Source organism: Carassius gibelio, chromosome A17 (assembly GCF_023724105.1).
Source record: "Carassius gibelio isolate Cgi1373 ecotype wild population from Czech Republic chromosome A17, carGib1.2-hapl.c, whole genome shotgun sequence".
Lineage (NCBI taxonomy): Eukaryota > Metazoa > Chordata > Actinopteri > Cypriniformes > Cyprinidae > Carassius > Carassius gibelio.
In genome coordinates, this window is record NC_068387.1 from 15,587,468 (window position 1) to 15,607,506 (window position 20,039).

Sequence of the window (20,039 nt, forward strand, 5' to 3'; positions counted from 1 at the left end):
TGGTATGAGCTTTGCTTTTATTTATTTTTAATGAAGGCGTGGTGAGCTCCTCGCAGTCAGAGACACATGCTGTGCTGTCTTATGTGTGATGGTGAGTGCCGATACTTGAGCTTCTAGCATTCATCTGTCAACAGCTGGAATGTGTGTGTGTGTGTGTACCTGGGGTTGGTGAGGTTGTAACAGGACTTCCAAATCTGCAGCATGCGTTTGCAGGAGAGCAATGCTTCTTCTGGACCTCGACACAATGTCTCCAACTTCACCTTTGTGAATAATATACTACACAGACAAAAAGAAGTGTTTATTATCACTCTCCATCCATCTGAATGTCTAAAGAAGTGTTTAATAAACAAAGAAGAGCTTTATTGAACACCGATAAAGATGAAAGTGAAGTGAAGTGACATTCAGCCAAGTATGGTGACCCATACTCAGAATTTGTGCTCTGCATTTAACCCATCCGAAATGCACACACACAGAGCAGTGAACACACACACACTGTGAGCACACACCCGGAGCAGTGGGCAGCCATTTATGCTGCGGCGCCCGGGGAGCAGTTGGGGGTTCGATGCCTTGCTCAAGGGCACCTAAGTCGTGGTATTGAAGGTGGAGAGAGAACTGTACATGCACTATCCCCACCCACAATTCCATCCGGCCCGAGACTAGAACTCACAACCCTTCGATTGGGAGTCCAACCCTCGAACCATTAGGCCACGACTTCCCAAATAGATAAATCAGTGTAAATATCTTACGCAAGCCCTTTTAAATATAAAACTTTAAACCAAAGTCAAGATGATTCAGCCCTTTCTGCTCTTATTCTTCAAATAAACATCAACAGCATATCAATAGATTTCTCTGCGAAATGAGAAAAAAACTTCCATGAATTCTTTGTTCAACTGTACAGGTATTTTACATGTTGTTTGGTCAATTGTTAATGTATGATGTATTGTATATTGTGTATGTATTATATTCATGTTATGTTATTTTTATGTTATGACCATAAACTCATAAATTGCTAATTTTACATAAATTAAACACTAAAAATTTTAAATTATACAAGCTACAAATGCTACCTTTGTTTTTTTTTAAGATATACATTTATTCAGCAAGGATGCATTGAATTGATCAAAAAGTGACAGTAAAGACATTTGTAATGTTAAAAAAAATTTGTATATCAAAAATGTACTGGTATTTCTATTCATCAAACAATCATAAAAAATATATATCACCGTTTCCACACAAGATATACTTGCATATTAGAATGATTTCTGAAGGATCATGTGACACTGAAGACTGGAGTAATTCAGCCAGAGAAAATTCAGCTTTGCCATTACAGGAATAAATACATAAAAATAGAAAACAGTTATCATAAATCATACAAATATTTCTCAAAATTACGGTTTTAACTGCATTTTAACTGTAAGTGTAACTACAAATGAGTATAGACAGCATAGATAATATAAATATAAATACAAATACAATTAATTATCGAATATTAACCAATTTATGTACAATTATCCAAATTATGTTTTTTTTTGTTATACTGAGTGTCACTTAGTATTGTGCATATGCGGATGAATAATTGTGGAGTATTATATCTTGTCTCCTCTAATAACACCCGTGTTTCACACACATTTCTGCAGACAGCAGATCTGCTCGAGCTGAGCGAAAGTCTCACCATCAAGAGTGCAGATGGCCATTTCTATAATCAGAGATGGCAGCATGTGAAGAGATGTGTGTGTTTATGTGTGAAGCAGATACCATATATAGAGCCTGCTCTTCAACAGCTCGCTGTCAATGCAGCTGCTCGACTCTGCTGAGCAGAGATCGGTTAGCGCTTTAAACACACGCTCCAGTCTCTGTAGGCCATGCTGGTCCGAGTTCAGCCAATTCAGAGAGCTGATGGCACATTCTCATCAGCTGCGCTTTCATCTCTGTATTTGCACGGTATAGGACACCCACACAATCGCTGATTTAATCCTGTCGCCTGTGTCTGTGTATGTGGAATAAGGAGGGCTGGATGTTCTGTTGCATTTCCTTTCAAGGCAATGAAGCAAAATGCATGGAAACACACACACAAACTGGACAAACACACATACGCACAATACCAAAACCCTGAGGGGGAAAACATGTTGAAAAAGAGGAGCATAGAATTGGAGGAAGCTGTTTTCTATTATGTAAGTGGCTGAAGCACACAGCCAGAAGAGCAACAAGACACACACACACACAAATACAGAGATGGAGGAGACTCTGATCAAATTGAATGAGAAGGGAATTTGCGTTGGGACTGCCCAGTGCTTCAAACATCCAGCACACACACACACACACACACACGCGCGCATACTTCTAACTCGTCTAATTGAAGATGCCAGCAGCAGATATGTACCCATCTATCCCAGCTGCTACAGCAAACACAAACATTCTCATTAGAGTGGGCACTGTGGCATGCCTCTGAATGTCTAAACGCTGCCTGCGACTGTGTGTGTTTGTGTATGCATGTGTGAGGCTTTACAAATGTGGTGCAAAAGAACATGGAATCATCTGATTGGTTCTCTGATCCAAGAATAGGCTCCTTTCCATTCTCGGATTGGCTTCAGACAACTGCCTCAACTCAGCGCAGGCAAAAAAAACAAGGCTACATCTAACTACAAGCTCGAGAGGTTTGATAAAGTGTGACAGGGACTTACATGAAGTTTTCGGGGTATTCGCTGAGGGCCATCTCGATGATGTTGAGAGCATCGTGGTAGTGTTTTTGAGCTGACAGCAGCAAGGCCAGCAGGTGCAGGGAATGAACATCATCGCCCTGCAGCTGTAACGCCTGTCGTACATAACCAAGAGCCTCTGGAATCTGACATTAACACACACACACACACACACACAAGAGATGCTTTTATTAGATGACTGTTTAAACGGAGCAAGAGAGAAATGAGAAGGAAAAATAACAGACTGACATCTGGGGAGAGAGACAGACTGAGAGGGAAATAAGAGCAAAATAAAGTTCCCATAGTAAGAAGAGTGGGATATGGCTAGGGTTTAGTGATAAATCAATAAAAAATGAAAAAAATGTATTGATAAAGTTTAATAAAACATTATAGTCATATATAACCAAGATAATTTTTCATTCTTGTTTTAATTTGTGCAGTATACAAGTTCTATTATGTCGTAAATGTTTAGTTGTAAATGAATTGCTATATTTTCATATTCATTTTCATTTTCATAGTTTTATTGGAATTAATATCATCATACATAATTTTTGATGATACACTGAAATCATAGTACATAGAATTCAGGAAAAAAACTAAATTTGAGAGGGGAAATAAAATGGGGCCCTAAATTAAAAGGTAGCTTAATATGCGGAATTTAGTAGTAAAGAAAGATGTTTGATTACATTCATTCCTGAGGTCCAACAAACACGTGGAGTGCATGTCCTTCCTCTTTAAATGGTATGAAATGAATATTATGAAAAATATCAATACTGAATAATAATAATAAAAAAATAATACATTTTTTTGGAGGGGCATTTATCCCAGCCCTAGATGTGGCTTGATGCAGATGAATTTAACCATGTGCCAATGCATCACTTAGTTATTGAGTCATCATTCTAGTAGAAGCCCATCATCTGAGAGTGAGAAGTTTTCATTCTCACTACCTGTGTGTAAACAGCAGATGTTGATTCTCCTACCTGTCGAGATACAGCCAGCTGCAGTGCCAGGTAGAAAACAGCTAAATGATCAGTGGGGGACAGACTCTGTGCCCTGAGAGAGAGAGAGAGAGAGAGAGAGAGACAGAGTTTTTCATCAGTGTGTATGTGTGTGAGAGAGATATTTAGTATTCAATTCATATTAAATAAGATATTACATTTAGGAGAGTCTGAAAATCACCTCTGGAAAGCGCTCAGTGCTTTTTTCTGATACTCTTCCTGCATTCCTCGAAGAGATGCTGTTAAGAAAGACAACATAAATGTGAGAAGATGGTAAGAAGAAGATACAATCTGCAAGGTTTTAGATACCTTAACGTTAGAGAAAGGATATAATAGGATTATAACATGTGTAACAGAGGGAAGACATAATGAAGCATTACTGAGTGATTATTAAATTATGTAACTGTCATTACAGAGTGTGTTATATAAGAAAAGAGAGAGGTTATAAAGTATCAGTGAATTATAGAAGGGTATAGATCCCGTTATAGAATGCAGAGAAAATGTATAAAGAATTTTAAATGTTTTCTAAAGTGGTTTTAAAGTGCATTATATAAGGAAGAGAAAAAAACGACATAGTATAAAAGACTACTGGGAGAGTACAGAGTGTGTTACAGGGTAGATAAAGAGTATATAGCGATATAAAAACATTAAGGAGACAATATAGAGTGTTTCAAAGAGATACAGAGTGAATTATAGAGGACAAAACAGGGATTAGATGGAGAATATAGAGTGTGTTACAGAAGATACAGTAAAGGTTACAGTCATATAATGGTATAGAAATGCCATATACAGTGCATTGTACTGCAGGTATGCTTACCATCTGTGGCTTTCAGGCTGTAGACGAGACCAATAGCTAGATAGCCTTTGGCCCTGAATTCAGCCGCCTTCTCACCCATATCAATCACTATTTTAGCAAAGCGCTCACCTTCTTCCAGCTAAAACACACAAATACACACCCCATGTCATCACCGTCTCACTGTTCATGGACAGTCTAACAGTAATGGATTTACAGAGCCATAAACAGGTCAGGGTCAGCCCTCCGGTTGAGCCCGTGCGTATTTCCCATGATTCCTCTTTTATTACCCAGTGCAGGTTTCCAATACACAGCTTGACGGCCAGCAGAGGAATGGTGGGATCTTCCGGCTTCAGTCTCATACACTCCTTTAGCACCTTCACTGCTCGGGCCGACTACACACACACAAACACCAAGATTAGACTCAGAGTAATTTCTAACAGTATATATATATATATATATATATATATATATATTACATTTACTTTTTTATATATATATAAAAAGCACAAACCAGTTTTTTTTTTTTTTTTATACTATTTTGCTACACTAGTTTTTACTATATTTTTGATCGAACAAGTGTTTGCCTTGGTAAGCATAAGAAACTTTTTTCAAAATCTTCAACGATTTTTACTGACCCCAATATATATATATATATATATATATATAAAGAGAATAGTATTGAGTATGAAATGTATACAAACCTGATTCCAAAAAAGTTGGGACACTGTACAAATTGTGAGTAAAAAAGGAATGGAATAATTTACAAATCTCATAAATTTATATTTTATTCCCAATAGAATATAGATCAAATATCAAATGCTGAAAGTGAGAAATGTTTAAATGTCATGCCAAATATTGGCTCATTTTGGATTTCATGACAAATTCCAAACACATGAAGTTTAATTCCCACATTCCAAAAAAGTTGGGACAGGTAACAAAGTTAAATGTACATATAAGGAACAGCAGGAGGACCAATTGGCAACTTATTAGGTCAATTGGCAACATGATTGGGTATAAAAAGAGCCTCTCAGAGTGGCAGTGAAAACCATACCTGATGCCCGTGATTTTCGGGCCCTGAGAAGGCAATGTATCACATACAGGAATGCTACTGTAATGGAAATCAGAACAATACTTCCAGAAAACATTGTCCGTGGACACAATCCACCGTGCAATTCACCGTTGGCGGCTAAAACTCTATAGGTCAAAAAAAAGAAGACTAAAGAGGACAAGGACAACCCAAGTTGTTATCAGCGCTCAGTTCAGAAGACTGCATCTCTGATGGTATGGGGTTGCATGAGTGCGTGTGGCATGGGCAGCTTACACATCTAGAAAGGCACCATCAATTCTGAAAGGTATATCCAAGTTCTAGAACAACATATGCCCCCATCCAGACGTCGTCTCTTTCAGGGAAGACCTTGCATTTTACAACATGACAATGCCAGACCACATACTGCATCAATTACAACATCATGGCTGCGTAGAAGAAGGATCCAGGTACTGAAATGGCCAGCCTTCTGTTGAGATCTTTCTCCCATAGAAAACATTTGGCACATCATAAAGAGGAAGATGTGACAAAAACCTAAGACAGTTGAGCAACTAGAAGCCTGTATTAGACAAGAATAGGACAACATTCCTATTCCTAAACTCGAGCAACTTGTCTCCTCAGTCCCCAGACATTTGCAGACTGTTATAAAAAGAAGAGGGAATGCCACAACTTTTTTGAGATGTGTTAATGCCATGAAGTTTAAAATCAACTTATTTTTCCCTTAAAATTATACATTTTCTCAGTTTAAATATTTGAAATGTTGTCTATGTTGTATTCTGAATAAAATATTGAAATCTGAATCTTCCTCATCATTGCATTCTGTTTTTATTCACAATCTGTACAGTGTCCCAACTTTTTTGGAATCGGGTTTGTAAGATATTTTATATTGAAATAAATGACATGAAAGGACTTTATTATTTTTAATTTTCCTTGCACTGAAATCACAACTTAAAAATTGCCTGATATTTCTAGGTTATTTTCCATGACAATGGGAACTCTGAGGTACATGGAAGGCAGAAAATAGAACACTAACCTTCCCAGCAGCCATTAGGGAAAGAGCAAGCTGGAACCAGAGATGAAACTCCTCAAAGGCAAACTTCATGGCTCTTTCGAGACACTGTGGAGAAGAGACACGAACATACCTTCAGATAAGAGTTGAGAATAATAATTATGACCCCCCAACAGATACACACACACACACACAAAGGTCAAACACAGAGCCAGGCCATGTATCCTGCTGAAGATTACCCAGCATGCCACAGGCTTCAGTGTGTCTCTGAGGCTTTACAGTTAATCACACCAATAGATTAGCAGAGAGCAATTCATTGAATAATTAGATCTATATACTAAACAGCTACACACACACACACACACGATCCTGCAGAGGCACACACAATAAATATGGTAGGCTCCCAGGGCCCTGTGATTGCACAACCATAAAATCTTTAAATATAAAAGACATAGCAAAGGTTATGCTGAGTCCAACATTATCAACAACAGCATGATCAACAGATGGAGACAGAAGAGAAAAATCTGTCCAGGTACACTAATGAAAACATCGGACTACAAACCACACACACACACACACACCCCAAAAATGCTCCCATGGTGAGGAGCGTGGGCAGGACCTCACCTCTGAGAGCATCTCATACTGTCCGCGTCGGCCGAGTGCGATGGTCAGCAGGTCGTACACCAGTGAGGCGCTCTGGAGGCTGATGATTCGGTCATTATTGTGTTCGGGGATTCGACTCAGTACGGCGTCTCTGTTAGCCTATGATAAATACAGATATCAATACACACAATCCCCCAAACCGACATGATCACATTGCACTTCTTCTGATGGCAAAGCTGAGTTTCAGGAGCCATTACTCCAGTCTCTGTTTCTGCTGAGGTCAAGCTAAAGCATCTCTGATTCTCCAGCTCTGCTTTCAGTACCCCGCATGCTGACTTTATTCACATGTTCTCCTGTGCCGATGGTTGAACCAAGGGGTCACAGAATCTTCACTGTTACTCACCATGGACTCGCTGATCAACAACAGGAGTAAGGCCTCCTCTGTGTTCTCCTGAGGACAAAACAAACTAGAGAGAGAGAGAAAGAGAGAGAGAGAGAAAGGCCATCAAGAATTGTTCCATCCATGACATCATAAATACAGTGACAAGAAACAAACTTCCAGGATTCTGATCAATTTATTCCACCCCCCAAAACAAATGAACAATATACATGAAACAGCTCAATATACAAAAAAATCCAGCGTTTCTGCAGGATTACCATTATACTTTTATAGTATTTATTATTATTTTGAATTCAATGTCCTACTTTTCTCCTGAGTAGATGCGCGGGCGGCGGCTGAGGGCGTAGTCCTTAGTGTGGGGGGAGTGTCTTAGCAGCTCGTCCAGGGGGGAGTGGTGAGGGGGGTCTTCTAGTGGATTCCAGTAACTCTGTTCACACATGCCCCTCAGCAGGATCTCTGCAAGCTGCCTGGCGATAGTCTAAACACATACAGTATACCTTCAGATTACAGATCTGTGGTTCTCTACCAGGGGCCCAATGGGGGACCTCAGCAAACTTCCAAGGGGCCTCAAAATTATAAAATTATATATGTATATAATTAAACTATAGCAGAAGTACCAGAAATCTACATGGACAACAAGACAAAGTCATAAACACACAACTCACTATACGCAGGTTCTGAGTGGTTCTGGTCTCAACGGCTCTGAGAATCTCTCGGAAACGGCCGACACCACGGGTCAGGTTACTGGAGCAGCGGGAAATGGAGAGAAAAGCGATCCATTAATCACCTCTAGAGAGTTGAAAAGAACCTGATGGCTGACAAACACGTGCACACACCCTCAGGACTGATCGGACCTGAGCTCTAGCATCAACAGTCAGACTAAAGCAGTTACTTGTCAGTGGACAGGAAGTTATCAGGTCCTGGTGGGCACACAGATTTGCAGGAGTTCTGGGGTTCTACAGTCATGTGCAAGTCACAATTAGCACTTTATATTGACACCGCACAACATGTGAACGTGTGTGTTAGCGCCTGTCAGTGACTGGGGTTCAATATCCTCATCAGACTGCAATATACAAACTGACAGCACACTAAAACACACACAAAATGAATGGACATGTGTGTAAAAGGCCAGATAATATAGCTTCTGGCTGTGGAGGTGTGAAATGTTGCAGAGATGCACGTGAATGAAGGGAGAAGCAGTACAGTAGTTAAGAGAGACAGAAGTGTAGAAATAGGTATATGAGAGCGAGCAGGACAGAGAGAAGCAGAGCTAATACATAAAATGGTCGATCCGAGCATCAGTTCAAACACAGTCAAATGGATTCATCCGATGCTAAACGTATAAGTGTCAATGCTTTCCAAGTGCTGCACTGGCTAAAATCACAGATTCACTGTTCACAACTGTGTGCCATCAAACATAAAGTGTGCAATTTCTTTCATCAGACACAAAGTTTCCTGTATTTTTACATTTTGATTATCTTCACTGTTTTCTAACACTCACGTAAAGTTTATCTTTAAAACACTAATACTTTTAAAACAATGCTTAATGTTATCTTTATCAAAATGAATATCTATTTGAATCAGTATATTATAATGTTGTGATGCCTAAATTCACTTTTTTTTTTGTTTATAGTGATTTTTTTTATTTAGACAAAAGTATTGTCTTTTACTCCACAGAGATTTTATAATCACACAGGCGGAGGACTGAACATTTGTTATCCTGTAGTACATGCATTTTGTGTGAGGTTTAAAGTCATTGCTTTCAATCATTTATGAGCCTAACAGATACATTACCCACAATGCAGCACTGCAGCGGTCGTATTTCACACAGATGCATTTCAAGCACCGACAGATGCCCCACCTGCATCCATATGGAAGATCCCTCCCCAACCACACACACTCACTGCACAAATAAATAATGATGGAGATTCTCATACTGCCATGTGTAAGACCACCACACGTTTCACACTAGTACTGCAAATCAAAAAAAAAAAAGAAAAAAAGAAAAGAGAAATTTCACTATGAGAAAACAATAAAGATAAACAAACCAATAGGAAATAAGATGGACAACTTGTGTTTTACTTCTTCAACCTTCCCATGCCTTCCCTTTCCCTACTACAACAGTAAGATCACCGACTAGATTGCATACTAGATCTGTTAGGCTTTGTCCCAAATTGCACTCTTTATGTGCACTTGTGGTCTTGCGGACTTAGTTACAATGGCTGTTGCCCGGTAAGTCCAAGAGACTTAGTAGAAGGGAAGTCACAGTCTAGTGGTTAGAGAGATGGACTCCTAACCCTAGGATTGTGGGTTTGAGTCTCGGGCCGGCAATACCATGACTGAGGTGCCCTTGAGCAAGGCAACGAACCCCCAACTGCTCCCCGGGCGCTGCAGAATAAATGGCTGCCCACTGCTCCGGGTGTGTGTGTTCACTGCTGTGTGTGTGCACTTTGGATGGGTTAAATGCAGAGCACGAATTCTGAGTATGGGTCACCATACTTGGCTGTGTGTCACGTCACTTTAACTCACTTCAGGGTGTCCCATTCATCAGAAGCATGCTCGTTAGCACCCCATCTGCAACCACTGAGCACCCTCGATGCGCACTTCTGCCTAGACTTCTACCCAGCAGTCAAATTGGCATTGTCATGAAAGTGTGGACTCAGAGGAACACCACAAGGGTTTAGGGTTCGATTTGGGACAGGGGCTTACTCCGTTTCTCTACAATCAGCAGGTCAAAGTCAAATTACAGCTGAAAGAGGTTTGTCCACCCATGAGATTCCTGAGAAATCCTGGAATAAACTGATCAAATATGTACCTTAAGCTGTTTTGGATACAGTTGGAAGTGCATTGGCAGTGTCTGGCAAAAGTGTCTGCTATAGTTACACTAGCTTTTAAAAGTTTGGCTTAAGCAATATTTTTTTTGTTTTTAAAAGAAGTCCCTTATGTTCACTAGGGATGCATTTATTTGATAAAAATACAGCGAAACGCCAATTCTGTCCAATATTTTTGCTGTGTAAAATTCTACTTTTAAAATGTAATTTATACATTTGATGGCAAAGCTGAATTTTTTTCCCCAGTCTTCAGTGTCACATGATCCTTCAGAAATCATGCCGAAATATAATGAATTGGTGTTATATTTATAATTGTGAAAAAAACAAATTGGGATCCTTTGGTGAAAAGAAGGTTAAAAGAGCAGTCATTTCAATATAATTAACAGATTTACAGATTTTTGGGTTAAAAATTATTTTAAAAAGTAATTTTATAATCAATATTTTCATAATTTTTTTTTTTTACTGCATTCTGGAATGTTCTTATGCATGAAGGTACAAAAAGCAAAAAAAAAAAAAAAAAACCTGGAATGCAGCGTATTCATGCAGTCTTCATGTTGAGAGCATACCCTGATGCTTTAAAGGCTGCTTATGTAGGCGGTTTACTAGGTTCTGGCTTCTGTGTGAAGCTGCTACAGTAAAAGCATGGCACTACTCTACATGAAGAGAGTTTAGGGATACGTACGAGTAGTCGTTAAACACACGGCTCCATGGTGCAGAGGCCGCGGTGCAAGGGAGAGTGTGGCATCAGAACACACATAAATAACATGAAACGCACAGACACACACAACCTGAGAACTACAGAGGATCAATGAAGCATTTGGAAAAAAGAAATGCAAAAAGACAGACAGAGAGTTAGTGGGCAGACAGAAAGCTCAGCAGATTCCAAGACCGCTCACTGAAGCACATGTCCAAGGGAAAGAGGAGTGAGAAGAGAAAACTAGAGAAGTACGAACAAATGAATGGACAGCAATGTTGTGCTACGGAGAGGGCTGGATGGTATATTAAATATTATACACACAACATATTTGAGATGATTTTTCTGGTGATGTAAAGCTACATATCTTCATGACCATTTAATTTTGTCAAATAATATATATATATTTTTTTTTTGCATAACCATTCAGAATATATAATAATTTCAAAAAATGCATTGCAATTAAAACCTTTAGGGTAGTTAAGTTATATATAAGTACTTTTTTTTTTGCTATTGTGAAATTAATTTACAATTTAAAATAAAGGTTTTTATTTTAATACATTTTAAAATGTAATTTATTAAAGTAATGTCAAAGCTGAATTTTCAGTAGTCATAACTGTGTCTTCAGTGTCATGCAATTCTTCTCATGTGCTGAATTGATCAAGAAACATTTATTTTTATTATCAATGATACTTTGATAAATTGATCAAATTGAAATCAAAAGACCACCAGCATTTATTTGAAAAAGAAATCCTTTGTAACATTATAAATGTAAATATATATATCATTTCTTTCTTTCTATTTATTTCTTTTCCTGCATTTGCTTCTTATATTAACCAATTTAAAGCTAGTTTGCAACACTGACTGTACGCTCAAAATAAAGCTTTTAAAAATAACATTTTAAAACATATCAAATATTGTCAAGAGGCTAAGAAATATGGATATATTTTAGCTATATATTAGCTATATCGCCCAGCTTTAGTTCCTGATAATATAAACACACAAATACTCACCCATTTTTGAAATGAATAACATGAGCCCTCTGAAGTCCTGTCTCCAGGAAGAAGCCAAGTTCCTGTTCCTGTGTGACCGGACCGGGCTTTGGACTTCGGTTCTGGATGCCAACACTAAGAGCCTGAAGAGAGTCAAAGTCAACAAATATTACTGTCACTCATAACTGATACAAGCTCAAACTCTTTCCTGGTCACTTCCAGTTAGATATTCAGCAAATACAAACCATACAGTATGTCTTCAAAAGAAGCACAGAGTCAGACTGTTTACAAGATTTACCCTGAGAACACTTTAGAGAGAACGGCGGTCAGGAGGGTACGAGTTTTAGCATGGAGGTCAAATGTAAACCTTTGGCTGCACCCAAAAAATGCAGCGTCAACACTGCAGCAGAACACAAGCTCTGCCGTTCTCCTCTCTTGCCATCATTCACTCTCTCTCGGTCTCTCTCTACGCTCCCTCACTTCTCCGCCAACACTGTAAATACTGAACACTATGCAAGGGAATGAATCTGTGTGCCACACTATCGAATATTCCACCAAAGAGAATTTAGTGGTGTGAAAACAATCTAAGGGAAACAGAGACTCATCTTACTGTGCAAGAAAGTGAACTCTGAGAGATTAGTCTCACGGATGGTGGACACTCTGCAGCATTACTGTGCAAATCTGTCCTCAGCTACAAAATCACTGTACGTTTTAATGTCTATGAGAACTGGACTAAAACAGTAGGGAATGAACATTTGGAAATACCTTTTCTACCTCCTGGAGATAAAGAAGGGCGATGTCTCCAGACTTCTCATAACAAGTGATGATCTCCTGGTCTCGGTCCGCATTACGATTGGACAGTGACGGAGACGCCATGGGCACTTTCTCCAGACAAAGACCTAGGAACAAACAGCAGAGAGATGAGATGACTTACACATGCCAAGAGCTAGAAAGGCACACTCACATTCAGAAGGATGATTATGACTTATGACGGCTCATTTAAATAAAGATAATCTGAACTGTGAAAAAACAGTATACAGTATTTCATAAGTCATCCAAGGTCATTTATTGTTGTTTAAGTTATTGATTTAGTAGTGATTAGATTTAGTATGCATGTACCACAGGCTAGTCTCATACCAAATATGACATTCATAGATTCATAGAATTCGAGTTTCATTATTTCTGGCTGGAAAGAGGAAGTGAGACACTGAAATATACATGTTACAGTATATACAGAAAATCAAAGACTTCAGACAAATCAGAAAAGCTTTAAATGTTTTAGCACGAGCTGATGTCTGTTCCACTGCCGTATCACCTTGCCCTGTCTGGGTCAGCTGAGAGCCAAGTAATGCAGGAAAAATACAAGTACGTTTCCTTAGACATGTCACACAATCTGTGGCCAGTCTCTGTTTACTGGCTTCAGCTTCCAAAGTCACATCATAGCATGAAAACAGAGCAGACTGCACTCAGGTGGCTGGTAAACATGATGAGAGTTGTTTGTTTGGCTGGTGTTAGTATTGGGTTCTCCATGCAGATCAAGTTTTCATGACAGAATGGCAATGGGACAGGAAACAGAAACTGTAGACCTCCTAACCACTTTTCAAAATGCTTCAATAATAGATAGCGGCTTATAAACAGATATCAAAGGATGAAGAAAACTGTCTGGTAGCAAGTCACAAAATGATTCCAAAATGATTTTTTTATATATATATATATATATATATATAATAAGATAGAAAACAATTATTTTTTAATTATAATAATGACAAAATAATGAGAAAGGAAGGCAAAGAGATTTTCTATGGTCTTGTTGTTCCACACCGATGCCCAAAGAGAAAACGTGCAAGAAAACTGAATGAGAGGGAGTGAGAGAGTGTGTCTACATGCTGTAAATCCCTTTACCTAATATAGACCTGCTACACTGGAGGCCTGAACTTAGTCTAGAAGGTCTGAAAAAGGAACATTCACTTCTGTTTAGATACAAATAACACATTCAACAGAAATCTGGTCCTCTCGACCGCTGTGTTGCTCTAAACACACATATCCCACTCCTTACAGCTTTAAAAGCCCGTTATAATAGGAAGATCCAAGACAAGCCCCATTACTTTGACCGGGCTCTTTAAAGTCCTGCACAAACGACCGCAGTAAATCTGACGCCTCAGGACAGGCTGTGACAAGCAGCTCATGGCAGCAAGAAGGAGATTGAGGACGAGGAATTATTATACACAGGAGGCGAGGCAGGACGTGCCAGTGAGATGACACACACACACACACACACACACGTGTTTGCGTGCGGTAGCTGGGGTGTGATGGATGATCGGGGCTGAGGGAGGAAGCTGCCCCCCTGTAAAGGCAGTTGTCAGTCCCAGAGATGATTTTAGGCGATTGGATAGACGGGCTCTGTGCCAGCCTGCAGTTTTTCCCCAGAGCCCCACCGCACCGCCGATCTGTCAGAACTCTGATCAAAGACCTCACACTGCGGTCCTGGCAAACACATTCACTGTGCTCAGAATTAAGAGTGTGTGTGTGTACGTGTGTGTTCAGAGCAAAGGATTTAGTAGCAAACACTTTTCTCTGCAGAGCATCACATCAAGTATTAAAGCAAGGCTGCCACCCAAAGGTCAAAATGTGAACTGCAGGAAGCTGTGACGCAGCTTTGCACTGTTCTGTCAAAGCTAAAGATGAATTAAAATTTAATTAAAATCAATTAAAAATTACATAAATAAAAAATAAAATAAACAATATGTTTTGTAATTATATACCTGCTGATTTAATTAAATGTACACTACTGATAGAAATTTGGGGTTGGTGAGATTTTTTAAATATTTTTGAAAGAACTCTCTTATGCTCACCTTCATTTATTTGATCAAATACAGTAAAACAATATTGTAAAATATTATTACAAACTAAAATAAACTGCTTTCGAATTTTTATATATTTCTAAATGTAATTTATTCCTGACAAAGCTGAATTTTCAGCAGTCTTTATTTTAGACATCACTGTCACATCCTTTAGAAATCATTCTATAATCTTTCAATATAATTTAGTACTCAAGAATCACTTCCTATTATTGAAAACTGTTGTGAGACACTGTTAAAATTTTTTCAGTATTCTTTGATTAATAGAAAATTTTAAAACAACTAGAGATATGGCATTTTACATAGACATTCTAAACGTGTTTAATATCACTTCATTAATGCAAAATTGCTATTTCGGTATCAGTACATTAACAGTAACATAATATATAGAATTTACATTGAATTTATACTATATTTATAGTAAAATGCAATGGTTTAAAAAAAACACACTTTACATTGCTGTTTTTCAAATATTAAATATCCTACTGCTGTGATTTAGTTGCTTTGCGCAGCATTCTGCTTTCAGTAAGGACACAAATATGGACTTGCAGGAATATTGCAGGAACTCGTTGTTTCGGTTCCAGTTAGTCAAAACATCCTTATCAAAGCAATTTACATAATTTAGGTCTGTTTCACAACGCATACATAAGCAGTAAAACTGCAACCGCAGCCTCTGGTTTGTGCTTTCACAAAGACAGCATTTCTGCTATGTAATAACCCAGCAGCTCTATTTTCTTTAGAGTTACTACACTGATTATTTACCTTTGGTGGCATAGGCCTCAGCAATCATGGAGAGTCTGTACACTGGAGACCCTACCAGCTGCATCTCATCCAGATTCACACGGCTGTACTGATTCAGTGCTTCCCCGTAATCACCCTCCACGTAGCACAGCTTAGCCATGACCAGACTGGCCTCCTGCATGTACTCAGGCTGGGAGAGAAAGAGAAAATACATACAGTGTACTATAGTAAATCAAATATAGCTCCACAATCACCGCACATTCTCAGAAACAGAACTAGACTAAATTAAATACATTGCTAAAATCCAGATAAACAAAAGTGACACTGGAAAGGCCCCAACCATGACTGGTTTTAAGTCAGTTTGAGATTTACTTAGCTTAACTTTTTATTCCACTACTACTGTAATCTGGTTGTCGGTGACTCCCAAAACTTGGTATTGTTGGATATGATAAATTGCTTTTGGTTTTTCTCATTTAAAAATCTGATAAATGACTGAATTTGAATCTTTAAATGCCGAGATATTATTCCACACATAGGGGCCGTTTTCAAAGAGTGTGTTTTTGCGTTCCTTTGAGCTGTTTTTCCATGGTTGTAAACATACATGTTTGACAGCTACACTTAGGTTCACATCTTTTACAGCATCTTGTGCGGTGTTCTTAAGGTTTATTTTTTATTTTTTTAAGCATCACTTTTTAAAGCAAATTTTCTCCATTCCACTGATATGTGTCTTACACAAAACACATACTGTGAGAATACAGTTTTTTTTTTTTACATTATGATCATGGATTAGATACATTTCAGTATAATTAAAATACTACTATTATTTCAAACAATTTAACATATTGAGTTTTTATTTTTACTTATTGTTTTCATTTTAGTTTTATTTAAGGTATTAATAATTTTGTTGTTTTACTAATTATTATAACTTTATTAATCATAATTTTATTTGATTAGTTATTACATTAATATACATTAATTAGAGTTTTATTCATTTGGTTGTGTCGATTTTATTAGTTTATATTTATACATATTTTTTATTAAGTTTATTTCAGTTATTTTAGTACATAATGGCAAATTAAATGCAAATCAGAAATGTTGCTTTGGCAACTAGCTAAAATACAGTATATTTAATATTTGACATTATTTCAGTTAATGTTTATTTTATTTCAAGAAAGATTTTTTTTAAATGGTTTTCGTTTTAATTTTCATCACACCGATACAGTGTTACAAACAGAAGTGATGATCCTGACTTTTCAGGCTTACCTTTAAGTTTCCCCGATCAAGTGCAGCCGTCAAGTGTTTCCGTACCTCCTGGAGGACTGGTCGGGGCCCGCGGGGACTGGATCCCTGCTTGATGGGGTTTTCCTTGAGGTACTGCTGGAGTTTGGCCTCCCCCAGCAGAAGCTCTCCGAGATCATCTACAAGAGAAGCAGAGGTTTGTCTGGGCACCTGAATTTACTCATGTAATCACACACACAGACAGAACTGGTTAATAAATCATACACTACGATGATTCCATCACAATAACATTCTGCAAGTTTATGCACACACATTCTTAAATGTACCACTGCAAATGATGGCAAAATTGTCATAATTGGATGAGCTATCTCTTTCATCTTTCTCTTCTGTCTGAAAAAGTAACTGTGGAGAGATGCCACCTGCATATATCTGAACTGTAAAGTCAAAACACAAACACATTTACTGGGCAAGAGGGAAGTGCTGGTTGTGAAAACAGCATTAAATAATGCCCTGATATAATCCAGTCTTGCACCTGAAACCATTCTTACAGGTCTTAACACGCACAGGCACAGCTTTGAGAACCATCACGTGTGGTTTAATCTGCTGCCTTACATGCACATCATAAAACTATAATCATTTTGAATGAGACGAATCAATAATTCCTATTAATATATACCTTTTAATAAACAGGGCAAAATATAAAGATGGAAACGTGCAATTTAATCCACAGATGTAAATCAGATTAAACCAACCTTTAGGACAGGCTCCTATAATTCATACATTTTAGCCCAGTCAAATAATACATCTTCCAGATTTTCACCAATGATACTGATGTAAAATGTTCTTTTTGTGAAATTGTATTACTTGTAAAAATACATAAATATATATATATACATATACATACAATTATGAAAACAAAATAAAAATGACCTACATATTATTGTTATTCATTAATAAATAATTATAATAATATTTAAAATTATTATTTACAGATTTTTAAGTATAATTTTGTTGTATATTTTTTTTTATTCTTTCTGATTACTATAAATTATTTTACATTCACAAATGCAAATACACAAACTTTATGTTTTTTTAATAAATTATTTTGAAATCTGTCAATAAAAAAAAATTCTAAATATGTAAAATTCCTTCAAATTTTAACTAATATCTGGTAAATATACAGTCCTATTCTATTCTTAACTATGTATTACTTTGCAGTTTTCTTTATCTGTGTGATTTAATTTGAATGAAAATTTTCAAGTTTGAATATGCACCATTTAACAGTATCAAATGCAAAAGAGACTCCTATATTTTTACGTTACATCTTTCGCAAGGCAATAAGTCAATAACAACTCTTCATAAATTCCTAGACTTAATATGAATTATATGAATATGAAATATTAATTATAGAAATTATGAAGATGAATGGACACAACTGGATTGCTAATCAGGAAGTGCTCTGGGCAGACGAGCAGAATACTACCAACAAGGTATTAATATCACATTTTAGACACCTTCAAAAAAAAAGTATTCATTCAGTGGCTTGTTTAATTTGTAGTTAAATGTACAGAGATCAATCAGATTCGGATCTTTCCAACAGGCCTGAGACTCTCACACACTGTCCGAGCTAATAACGCGTTAGCCATAAGTGTACACAACAGGATTCACACACACCGTTTGAGATGAGTTTCGCAGACATCTGCCGCACGAGCTCTGCTATCTTGTCCCATTGTCCCTCTGATCGACAGCGCTCTATTTCAGTCTCTAATCGCGACCCGGACTTTCTGGCTGTCATCTTTCTACCTCCTCCTGACCAAAACACGACCGTAGCCGCAGCACAGAAACACTAAAGACCTGGAGCGGAGCATAAAAACACGAACCGGATTACACTTCCGGGCCATGGGACTGAACTCTCATTGGACAGATTCTTATCACGTGACTATTATTGTGACTATTTTTTTTTCTCACATGAAAAAAAAGTTTATTTGAATTTAATTTGTTTTATTTTATTCCATTTAATTATATTTCATATAATTTCATGGCATACAGCAGTATCATGACATACAGCAGTAAATATTTCTGAATAATTACATTCAATAATAATCTTGTACTATCCTCGCTAATGTAAAAAACTACTTACATTTACATTTTGTCATTTAGCAGATGCTTTTATCCAAAGAGCAATGATATGTGCTATAACAAGTCTCATGTAGGTTAAACGCAGTACAGGTATCAAAGGCTTTTAAATAATATAATGTATAAAAAGAAAACAGATAGAATAGGAAAAAAGAAAAGAGCAATGTGTTAAAAAGTGTTATTTGAAGTGTTAAGATATAAAGATGGACTTATCGCTGTATATGATATGTAATTATTTTACTTTGCTCTTTTCCATTAAAGTGTACTTTTTCTAGTCGATTAAAGACAAATATAATGTTAACAAGTTTAAATCTGTTTTTATACAGTCTATGGTTTAAATGCAAGATTATGATGAAGTTAGATCATATCTACTGTTCCTTATAATATATGAACTCAAACTCTAAATTCAAGGCTGAATAGTCTCAAAGAATCTACGTTTACAGTACAGTCTTCTATTGTTAACATGAATATGCCATTTTTATCGCCGTCTAAAAACCTTTTTTGCTTAATTTGTTAGAATAATAACATTTCCCTCATATCAGCATGTTTATGTGTAAATCCTGATTTTTGTCTCTGAACTGCTTGGTGATAGATTTCACAGAATCACTCTTGTGAGAATCACTGGCTGCAGGATGTTCTTGACTCTGGCTCTTTTGCGGAAGGGAATCCCAGGAAAGCAGTGGATCGGGAAGTACCGTCGATCCCGAGCAGTCATCTGGCAGATGAGACACAATGTGATTAAACGCCTGGAACAGGAAGCAGAGAATGAACACTGGATCAGCCGACCGTTCATGATGCAGGAACAGGAGCAAGGCCACGCAGCACAGAGGCACGAGTGGATGTGGCAACAAATCAAAGCTGCACACCAAGCCAAGTTTCCTGAACTCAAATACATTGCAGACTAACTAAACCACCTGAAAATCCTGAAGACCTGGCCCAGCTGAACAGAACATCAAAGACTGATGGATCTCAATGTTTGGAGAGAGCAAGCAGATGAAAAC

The 20,039-nt window shown here is 37.6% G+C and overlaps 2 protein-coding genes across 6 annotated transcripts in view; one reads left to right on the forward strand and one right to left on the reverse strand.

Moving 5' to 3' along the window:
* Nucleotides 1–18,769, reverse strand: part of LOC128031551 (tetratricopeptide repeat protein 7B-like) — a 34,793-nt gene extending 16,024 nt beyond the window's left edge. For 2 of the 5 annotated variants that reach the window (XM_052619865.1, XM_052619863.1), the window contains exons 1-17: nucleotides 18,577–18,768; nucleotides 16,927–17,081; nucleotides 15,685–15,853; nucleotides 12,830–12,963; nucleotides 12,086–12,207; nucleotides 11,061–11,081; nucleotides 8,213–8,291; nucleotides 7,853–8,025; nucleotides 7,551–7,614; nucleotides 7,169–7,306; nucleotides 6,569–6,652; nucleotides 4,778–4,882; nucleotides 4,512–4,629; nucleotides 3,876–3,933; nucleotides 3,677–3,749; nucleotides 2,682–2,842; nucleotides 160–276 (exon numbers count right to left, since the gene is read on the reverse strand). In XM_052619865.1, coding sequence (XP_052475825.1) covers nucleotides 160–276; nucleotides 2,682–2,842; nucleotides 3,677–3,749; nucleotides 3,876–3,933; nucleotides 4,512–4,629; nucleotides 4,778–4,882; nucleotides 6,569–6,652; nucleotides 7,169–7,306; nucleotides 7,551–7,614; nucleotides 7,853–8,025; nucleotides 8,213–8,291; nucleotides 11,061–11,081; nucleotides 12,086–12,207; nucleotides 12,830–12,963; nucleotides 15,685–15,853; nucleotides 16,927–17,081; nucleotides 18,577–18,697 — 1,892 coding nt within the window. In that variant the 5' untranslated portion in view covers nucleotides 18,698–18,768. Of the gene's footprint in view, nucleotides 1–159; nucleotides 277–2,681; nucleotides 2,843–3,676; nucleotides 3,750–3,875; nucleotides 3,934–4,511; nucleotides 4,630–4,777; nucleotides 4,883–6,568; nucleotides 6,653–7,168; nucleotides 7,307–7,550; nucleotides 7,615–7,852; nucleotides 8,026–8,212; nucleotides 8,292–11,060; nucleotides 11,082–12,085; nucleotides 12,208–12,829; nucleotides 12,964–15,684; nucleotides 15,854–16,926; nucleotides 17,082–18,576 lie in introns of all 5 variants that reach the window. The other 3 variants (XM_052619866.1, XM_052619864.1, XM_052619867.1) reach the window with 2 other exon arrangements.
* Nucleotides 18,770–19,233: 464 nt separating this feature from the next.
* LOC128031557 (ribosomal protein 63, mitochondrial-like) lies at nucleotides 19,234–20,022 on the forward strand. Its single transcript, XM_052619877.1, has one exon. The coding sequence runs from the start codon at nucleotides 19,671–19,673 to the stop codon at nucleotides 19,941–19,943; it is 273 nt and encodes a 90-aa protein (XP_052475837.1). The 5' UTR covers nucleotides 19,234–19,670; the 3' UTR covers nucleotides 19,944–20,022.
* The last annotated feature ends 17 nt before the right edge of the window (nucleotides 20,023–20,039 follow it).